The 10360-nt window shown below is 44.2% G+C and overlaps 1 protein-coding gene across 1 annotated transcript; it reads right to left on the minus strand.

Moving 5' to 3' along the window:
• Positions 1-4799: 4799 nt before the first annotated feature.
• Positions 4800-6985, minus strand: LOC132388182 (oocyte zinc finger protein XlCOF26-like). The gene has a single exon (XM_059960533.1). It carries the CDS (start codon positions 5763-5765, stop codon positions 5433-5435), a length of 333 nt encoding a protein of 110 aa, XP_059816516.1. The 5' UTR covers positions 5766-6985; the 3' UTR covers positions 4800-5432.
• Positions 6986-10360: the final 3375 nt, after the last annotated feature.

Genomic DNA, 10360 nt, shown 5'->3' on the forward strand with positions numbered 1-10360 from the left:
AGGGGGAAAACATCAAAAAATACATGAAATATTAACAAACGAGGCAGTTAGTGCAGAAAATGCCAGAGAAAGCAGACACAACCCAACACATTCCAGGATCCTGCAACAGTTTAACTCAATCTGATTACTCACAAAGGTACAAACAAATGGCAAATATCATTCACCAAAATCTTGCTTTAAAATACAAACTCATGAATGCCCATCACTTCACAAAGGTACCATAAATTCAAGCCCGATACAGTTTTAGTGTCAAAATCTTACATATTATATGATAATCAATACATTATTTCAGATAGGACAATCCATAATAACCATACGGTTATAATATTACGGGATAATCAAACACGATCAACTCCCCCAGCAGATTAAACCATTCCCAGCACATACATGTTCCTCAACCAGTGGAGCACCTCACCACAGTCATTGTTTGTGCCATCAGTCAGACAACCAAATTATATTCTCTGTCAATCAGCTTCCAAATGTTGCTACTCTGTCATTCGTTGCCACGCCCCGCTGCTGCTTCCCTTCTCATCATACGTTCAGAATCCAAAGCCCCACTCTCTGCCCTGTGTAGACTTCCCTCGGGTTTCTGACCCTGCTTCGTTGAACATCCGACAGGTGGTTCCCCATTCTGCTTTCAGTCTTTAAAGGACAGGGGTGTTTTCAACAAATTTTAGAAGCAGGGAAAATGACCCATAATATGGAAATGAGTCGTGAATAAGGAGGTTAACTAGCAAAGTCATTCTTCATCAGTCCAGAGATGAGAGGGGCGAAGAACATGTTGGAGAGAACTGCAGTCAGCTCGTCTTCTTCAGTCTGCAGATAACTCAAGGGGAACCTCTTCCCCCAGAAAGTGGTGACTGCAACCCATTTCGCAGGGAGAACGAGAGGGGAACAACAGGGGAGGATTTAAAAGGAGAGTCGTGGAACAGAATCAGTGGTAGGGTTTAGCAGGCCTGAGTTGACTCTCTGCTGTACACTAGCACTGTTATAAATTCAACAGATTCCGAAGACTTACTAATGAGGCCGACATTATGCAGGTGTTCCAAACTATAAGTGTACAGAAACGGAGAAAGTGCGCAGTTGAGAGAATTCGGCCTTTTCTCCTTGGAGCGACTGAGGATAAGAGGTGACCTGATAGAGGTGTACAAGATGATGAGAGGCATTGATCTTGTAGATAGTTAGCGGCTTTTCCTCAGGGCTACAATGGCTGCCACGGGTTTAATGTGCTTGGGAGCAGGTACAGAGGAGATGTCAGGGGTAAGTTTTATACTCAAGAGTGGTGGGTGTGTGGAATGGGCTGCCGGCAATGGTGGTGGAGGCGGCTACGATAGGGTCTTTTAAGAGACTACTGGATAGGTACATGGAACTTAGAAAAATAGAGGGCTATGGGTAACCCTCGTAAATTCTAATGTCGGGACATGCTCAGCACAACTTTGTGGGCCGAAGGGCCTGTATTATGCTGTAGGTTTTCTATGTTTATTTTTTTCCTTTACCCCACTTTTGTGGAATCAACAAACAGAGAGGACTGGTTTAAGGTGAGAGAGGATTGATTTAATAGGGATCCCAGGGGAAAATTATTAATCCACTCTCCCTTCCGTTTCATTGTTTAACTAACACGATGAGTGCACTCTCAGGTTGGAGGAGCAACACCTCATATTATTTCCGGGTAGCATGAGCATCGATATCTTTAACTTCTATCTCCACCTTTTCATTTCATCAACCCACACGCCAGTCTCCTCCATTATGTCTCCTCACTTCTCTCTTCTCCACTGCGGACCGTCTCCCTCTGGTTCCTCTTTAGTTTCTTCCCCATTGTCCGCTCTCCTCTCCTATCAGATTCCTCCTTTTCAGTCCTTTGCATTTTCCACCTGCCACCTCACAGCGTCTCACTTCATCTCCCCCCCCCCCCCCCCACTCACTCACCTTCACTCTTATCTGGCTTCACCTATCACCTACCAGCTTGGACGCTTTCCACTCCCCGCACCATCTTATACCGGCTTCTTCGCACTTCCAGTCCCGATGAAGGGTCTCGGCAGGAAATCTCTGCTTTGCTCTATCCCCTCTATAGAAGCTACCGGACCTCCTGACTTCCTCCAACATTTTGTTTATGTGACTCTGCATCTCCAAAATCTGCAGAATCTCATCGGGACAGAGTGCAGAATGCAGAGACTACATCGGGTCTCAATGATGTCGAGGAGGCCACAACTGGAAAACTGGAAACAGTGGATGACCCCGACAGTCACGATGTTGAAAAGTTGCCTCAAATGGAAGGACAGTTTGGGACCCTGACTAGTGGTGAGGAAAGTGGTCTCGGGCAGGTCTGGCACTTCATCCACTTGCAGTTCGCTTCCAGTCCACTTCACTATCGCTGTAAACCTCTCCCTTTTGTGGACAACACTGCCACTTGGTGGTGATTTGCCACAATAACAGGACCCCCGATTTGTGGACTCCATTGTCACCAGGTGGCGCTCTGCCGCAATAACGCTGAGAGACAGAAATGTAACGCTGCAGCCTGCTGAAATATTTATTCAAGATTCAGAGTTGTTTAATTCCATTTCCAGCAGGCATGTGTAAACGAGGTCGAAATAATTATTACTCCGGCTCCAATACAACACAAAAACACAATAGTAACAACATATATCCACAGCTTATATACTGTGCACGGATTGATTGTATTTTCATAAAGTGATGCTCGGCATAGGATGCCTGCATATAAGATGACAGACAGGAAACGATTAAGCAGAGGTGTTTGGTGTTGTGGAAGGGTGGGTTAGAGGGTAGAGATATTTATCAGCCTTACTGCTTGGGCAAAGTATCTGTCCCGGAGGCTGGTAATCCTGGTGAGGATGCTGAGCATCTCCCCACCAATGAGAGTGAGATGAATCGTCCATCAGTGGGATGGGTGGAGCTAGATTATGAAAATTAGGTTGGTGCTTGATCTCAAGAGAGGGAATTTGGAAAATACTAATGAGGTGCTTTTAGAATAGCTCGTAATTGTGCCCTCTTGAAAAATGTTAATTCTGGAATGGGTGTTGTCCAAAGAACCAAATTTGATTCGGGAGCTTATGGTAAAGGAACCATGTGGACATTGTGATTGTAACATGTTGCAATTCACCCTGCACTTTGAGAGGGGAAAGGTACAACAAGATGCATCTTTATTAGTAGGGCGAGGGGAACTACGGAGGCACGAGAGAAGAGCTTACCAAAGTTGATTGGAAGGGGACACTAGCAGGGATGATGGCAGAATTGCAATGGCTGGAGTTGTTCAACTTGACAGCCTCAGGGTTGAAGAGAAACACATCATATTCCACCTGCAGAGCTCCAACATGAAGGCATGAATATCGGTTTCTCCTTCCAGTAAATAAATTACTGCCCACCTTTCCTTCTACATACCCCCGAGTAACATAACTTTACACATTCTGACCACTGATATCTGGGACTTCCATATTGCTGCCAGTGTCTTCTACAGATAAGAGTGATGTACGATACTTATTCAGTTCATCAGCCATCATCTTTCACCCTCACCCCATTAATACCTCTCCAGCATCATTTTCCATTGGTTTGATATTCGCTTCTGTCTCTCTTTTACACTATATATGCCTGAAGAAAAAATAGTATCCTCTTTAATAATACTGGCTAGTTCACCTAAGTATTCCATCTTTTCCTTCTTAATGATTTTAGTTGCATTCTGTTTGCTTTTAAAAGCTTCCCAATCCTCCAACTTATAGTAATTTTTGTTCTGTGCCCTCTCTTTGTTTTATATGTTGTCTTCGGTTTCTCTTATCAGCCACGGTTTTGTCACCTTACCTTTAGAATACCACTTCCACTCTGTGACTTCTGAATTGCTTCTAGAAATTCCAGCCATTGTTGCTCTGTTTCATGTTCTTTTTAAATCAATTTTGACAATTTTTCTCTCATGCCTCTCTAATTCTCTTTATTCCACATCGACTTTAGTTTCTCCTTCTCTAATATCGGGGTGAATTTGATCAGATTAAGAACACTTGCCCCTGAGGGTTCTTTGGACTCAAGTGACCTAATTAATTCCGGTTCCTTACATCACCCAATCCAGAATAGCTGATCCCCAAGTGGGCTCAATCACGAGCTGCTCTAAAAAGCATCTTGTCGGCATTCTAGGAATTCCTCCTCTTCAAACCAACACCATCCTGATTTTCCTAATCACCTGCATGACAATCCCCATGACTATTGTAACATTGCCCGTTTGGCACTCATTTTCCATCTCTCATTGTAATTTGTGGACCACATACTTACTACTGTTTTTACTATTTACATATTTACTAAAATCAGGGATTTTTTGTACATTTGCTGTTCCTTAATACTACCCACAGATTCTACACTGCCCAACGCTATGCCACCTCTTATCTACTGATTTTATTTAATATTTCACCAACAGAGTCACACAACCCCACGACCAGCTTGTTATTTCACTAAACATATAAATATCTGGGAAACAAGGGGACTTGCAGGTGCAAGAAATGGAGAGAAATTCACACAAAGTGCTGGAGAAGCTCAGCAGGTCAGGCAGCATCTGTGGATGGGAATCAACATTTCGGGCCAATACCCTTCTTTGGGACTCTTGATAACCACGTATCTGGGAAATCAACAAGCAAAGACAACAGAAAGTAGTGCAATATTGGGAAAACCTTTGACAAGATTTATTTCAAGGCTTTAAAAACTGCGGAACAGAGCTCAATAATCAACAAATACAACAAAGGCAATAAACACTTCCATCAATACCGACATTGACTTTTTTTAAATGAAAATATCTTAGTCCCATTTCGATCATAAAATTTACAAAGATAAGTAAGAACAGAAATGACAAGTTTAGAAAAGTCTATTTACATTCAAACCCACCTAGATTAACACTACCTTGGACAGAAGGAGGAAGAAGAATAACGCACATGAGAAAAAAAATCACATATGACCACAAGACACAGGATCAGAATCGGCCATTTGGCCCATCGAGTCTGCTACACCATTTCATCATGAGCTGATCCAATCTGCCCTTTAGTCCCATTCCCCCGCCTTCTCACCATAAACTTTGATGCCCTGACTACTCAGATACCTATCAATCTCTGCCTTAAACACACTCAATGACTTGGCCTCCACTGCTGCCCGTGGCAAAAAAATGCCACAGATTCACCACCCTCTGACTAAAAAAAATTCTCCACATCTCTGTTCTGCATGGGCGCCCTGCAAACCTTAAGTCATGCCCTCTTGTACTAGGCTCCCCCAGTCACTCCTGAAATTGCATTCAGCAATGGGGATGGACTAATATCCAGCCTGCAGCTTCTTGGAACTTTCTCCCCAATGTTAACCCAGTCGTGTGTTACAAGGTTAGATTATTGAGTGAATCCCTTCCCACAGTCTGAGTAGGTGAACAGCCGCTTCCCACTGTGAACTCACTGGTGTCACTGTAAGTTGAATGATCGAGTGAATCCATTCCCACAGTCTGAGCAAGTGAACAGCCACTCCCCAGTGTGAACTCGCTGGTGACTCTGTAGGTTGAATGATCGAGTGAATCCTTTCCCACAGTCTGGGCAGGTGAACAGCTTCTCCCCAGTGTGAACTTGCGGGTGTCTCTGTAGGTTAGATGACTGAGTGAATCTCTTCCCACAGACTGAACAGATGAAATCCCTCACTGCAGTGTGAACTGACTGGTGAGTCACTAGGTGAGATGATGTGGTGAATCTCTTCCCACAGTCTGAGCCACACAACCCCATCAGTTCCATTATCCAAGTCATTGACAAACTATGTGAGAAGTAGCGGTCCGAATACTGACCCCTGAAGACCACTAATCACTGCTGGCCAACCAGAAAAAGGCCCCTTTTATTCCCACTCGCTGCCTCTTGGCTGTCAGCCATTCCTCTGTCCATGCCAGTATTACTTCTGACTTTTATCCTGTTAAGCAGTTTCATGTGTGTCACCTTATCAGATGCTTTCTGAAAATCCACGTAAATGATATCCACTGCCTCTCGTTTGTCCATCCTGCTTATGACTTCCTCGAAGATCTGTAACAGACTTGTCAGGCAAGATTTCCCTGTATAGAACTTATGCTGGCTTTGACATTATATCATTAGTCTCCTAGTACACCAAAACCTCAACTGTTATCATGACTCCACACTTTCCCAGCCACTGAGATTAGGCTAACTGGACTATAATTTGCTTTACTTTGCCTTCCTCCCTTCTCAAAGAGTGGATTGGCATTTGCAATCTTCCTGTCCTCCGGGACCATGCCAGAATCAAGTGATTCTTGACGTGTCATGACCAATGAATCTGTTATCTCTCCAGCAACCTCTCTCAGGACTCTGGGATGTAATCCATCTGGTCCAGGTGACTTATCCACTTCAAGAACCTGTGTTTGCCTCAAACGTTTTCCTTTGTAATAGCAATGGCACTCACTCCTGTTCCCTGACACTCCTGGATCTCTGGCACACTGGTGGTGTCTTCCACGGACAAGACGGATGCAAAGTACCTATCAAGTTCATCTACCATCTCTTCCCCATTTGTACCCCATGAGCATCATTTTCCAGTGGTCCAATATCAACTCTCGCCTCCCTTTCGTATATTTTATAACTGGTTTATATTATTGTATAGTTTGCTGTCATATTTCACCTTTCCCCTTATAGCTTTTGTTTTAAATTTTCCTGTTGTTGGATATTAAAAGCTACCCAATATCCAACCTACTGTTCACTTTTAATACCTTATATGCTTTTATACAGTCCTTAACTTCCTTTGTCAGCCACGATAGCCTAGCCCCGCTGTTTGAGAACTACGTCTGTGGGACATATCTATCCTGTACATTATGAACTATTCCCAGAAACGTCAGCCATTTCTGCTCTGACGTCATCTCCACCAGCATCCTCCAATCCACCTGGGGAATCACCTCTCTCACGCCTCTGTAATTCCCTTTCATTCCACTGCGATACTACTCATGTGACCTGTGCTTCTGCCTCACAAATTGCAGTAGGACTTCAATCATATTATGATCACAGCCTTCTACTGGTTCCTTTACATTAACCTCCCTAATAAGATCTGGGTTATTACACAACACCCAATCTAAGATAGCAGTTTCCCGAGTAGGCTCAACCATCAGCTGCTCTAAAAAGCCATTTCGTTAGCTTTCAATACATCCCCTCTTTTGCGATCTCACGCCAATCTGACTTTCCCAATCCTCCTGCAGATTGAAGTCACCCACTACAGTTGTGTCATTAAATTTATTACATAAATGCCAAACAGTCAGCAGCACCTGGGGCAGAAGTGAGGATGCATGCTTTTACCAAGGAGAGAAGGTGTTGTTGAAGCTGAAAGGCCTGAAGGTAGATAAGACACCGCAGAGTTCAGAAAGAGGTAGCTGAAGAGATTGTGAAGGCATTAGAGTCATAAAACACTACAACACAGGAAAATGCCATTCGGCCAGTCTAGTCCGTGCTAAAGCATTAATCTTCCGAGTTCCAACAACTTCCACCTGGACCATCGCCCTCCATATGCTTCTCATCCAGTGACCTAAGCAAACTTCTCTTAAAGATTACAATCGTCCCTGCCACTTGCTCAGCAGCTCGGTGCACACTCTCCCCGCCTCTGAATGAAGAAGTTCCCCCTTAGTTTTCTCTTCAAGTGATGAGTAATGATCTATCACAAATCACTAGATTTTGGAACGGTTCTATTGGACCAGAAATTTGCAAATGTCACTCCCCTATTTAAGAGGAAAATTATTGGGCAGTTAGTCTGAACTTAGTGGTCAGGAAGATGTTAGAGTGTACTAAGAGTGTGTTTTTTGGGTACTGTAATTGGTGAAACATGATGAAGTAGGCCAAAGTCAGCCGGATTCCTTCAAGGAAATCCTGACTGACAAATCTCTTGGAATACTTTGCAGAAATAACAGGAAAGATAGATAAAGCAGAGGCAGTGTATGTTGTTTGCTTCGATTTTCAGATGATCTTCAACAAGGTACCCCATGCAAGGCTTATTGAGAAAGTAAGGAGGCATGGGATCCAAGGGAACATTGCTTTGTGCATCCAGAACTGGCTTGCTCACAGAAGACAAAGAGTGGTTGTATACTGGTCATATTCTGCATGGAGGTCGGTGACCAGTGGTCTGCCTCAGGGATCGGTTCTGGGACCCCTACCCTTCGTGACTTTAATAAATGACCTGGATGAGGAAGTGGAGGTACGGGTTAGTAAATTTGCTGATGACACAAATGTTGGGTTAGGTTGCAGGGGGATATTGATAGTCTGCAAACCTGGGCTGAGAAGTGGCAAATGGAGTTCAACCCAAAGAAGTGTGATGTGGTTCATTTGCTTCGGTCAAATATGATAGCATATAGTATTAATGGTAAGCCTCTTGGCAGTGTGGAGGAACAGAGGGATCTTGGGGACGGAGTCCACAGGACACTCAAAGCTGCTATGTAGGTTGACTCTGTGGTTAAGAAGCCATACTGTGCGTTGGCCTTAATCAACCGCAGGCTTGAGTTTAAAAGCCGAGATGTAATGTTGCAGCTACATAGGACTTTGGTCAGACCCCACTTGGAGTACTGTGCTCAGTCCTGGTCGCCAAACTACAGGAAGGATGTGGAAGCCATAGAAAGGGTGCTGAGCAGATTTACGAGGATGTTGTTTGGATAGGGATAGTTTGAGTGAACTCAGTCTTTTCTCCTTGGAATGATAGAGGATAAGAGGTGTCCTGATAAAGGTGTTCATGAAAATGAGAGACATTGATCGTGTGGATAGTTAGAGGCTTTTTCCCAGGGCTGAAAGTGCTAGCACGAGAGGGCATAGTTTGAAGATGCTTGGAAGTAGGTACGGAGGAGATGTCAGGGGTAAGTTTTTTACACAGAGAGTGGTGAGTGGTTGGAATGGGCTGCCGGCAATCGTGGTGGAGGCGGACACGATAGGGTCTTTTAAGAGACTCCTGGATAGGTACACGAAACTTAGAAAAATAGATAACTGTAGGTAACCCTTGGCATTTCTAGAGCAAGGACATGTTCGGCATAGCTTTGTGAGCCAAATGGCCTGTAACGTGCCGCAGGTTTTCTTTGTTTCTATGTTTCTAAGGTGCTGCACGTGAGGCTGCTTAACAGGATCACAGCTCATGGAATTACAGGGAATAAACTTGTACTGACAAGGGAGAAAGAGTCAGAATAATGTGGGCAATTCTGTTTTGCTGTCGGTAACAAATGCTGTTCTGTAGGGGTCAGTATTGAGACCGCATCGTTTCATGTTAAATCTGAATGATATGGATGACGGCATTGATACCTTGGCGACGAACATTGCAGTTGATACAAAGATAGGTACGGGACAGGTAGTTTAGAGCAAAGCGGGAGTCTGCAGAAGGACTTCGATAGGTCTGGAGAATGCCAGCAAAGTAGCAGTTGAAATACAGTATGTGCAAGTCATGTACATTTGGTAGAAGTAATTGGGCGTAGAAAAAAAATAAATGGGAGAAGCTTGAAAAAATTAGAGGTGCATAAGTGCTTGTAAGTCCTTGAGCAAGAGGCCCTAAAGATTTGCTTGTAGATTGAGTTGATTAAGGATGACAACTGCAATGTTAGCAATATAAGAGCAAGGATGCGATACTATAGCTTTATAACGCATTGGGCAGATCACTGTTGGTGTATTGTGAGCAGATTCCGACCTGTACTTCCGACTTATTATCTGAGCAAAAGATGTGTTCGTATTGGAGTGGGTCCGGAGAAGTGTCAAAGAATGATTCCAGGAAGACCAAGTGTGGATGACCTGGATGAGGAAGTACGTGGGAAGGGATTCACTCAGTCATCCAACCTACAGAAATTTATCAATATTCACTGCTGCTGATTTCTACACACAAATAAATCAAAAGGGTTATGCCCAATCAAATAGATAATTAATCGATCAATAGCCCCCAAACAACACGGCCTAGCCGGACACATAACAGGGAACTTTACATCTCACAACACTGGATTCAGTAATGAAACCCGTGATTAATGTTCTTGTCCCTCTGAAATCATAAGAAACGCACATTGAGGTGCATTTTAATACGAGCGCTTCCCCACAGGTGATGTCACACAGACCCCCCTCGTGGCTGACGTCACGCATGGGCTTCCCACACCGGGATCTGTCCTTACGTGCACAGTGTCTTACGTCATGCATGCGCTGCTGAGCTCGGGCTTTAACAGTTTAATAGCTGGGCTAATAGTCACGTGACCAGCCGTCCCCCACAGCTGTCAACTGAGGATTCAGGGGCTGCGCTATTCCCTCTGATCCAAAGCGATGTCAATCACTTGTTACCACCAGTCGCAGAGGTGGACAAGTCCAGAGGGTGTTACCCCCGCTGAGTTAGCCTCCCGCTCCGGCCTCAAACT

Source organism: Hypanus sabinus, unplaced genomic scaffold (assembly GCF_030144855.1).
Source record: "Hypanus sabinus isolate sHypSab1 unplaced genomic scaffold, sHypSab1.hap1 scaffold_276, whole genome shotgun sequence".
In the NCBI taxonomy this organism is placed as follows: domain Eukaryota; kingdom Metazoa; phylum Chordata; class Chondrichthyes; order Myliobatiformes; family Dasyatidae; genus Hypanus; species Hypanus sabinus.

Bases quoted from the DNA above. Each gene is read 5' to 3' on its own strand.
- LOC132388182 (XM_059960533.1), bottom strand. From the start codon at position 5,765: ATGACTTGGATAATGGAACTGATGGGGTTGTGTGGCTCAGACTGTGGG.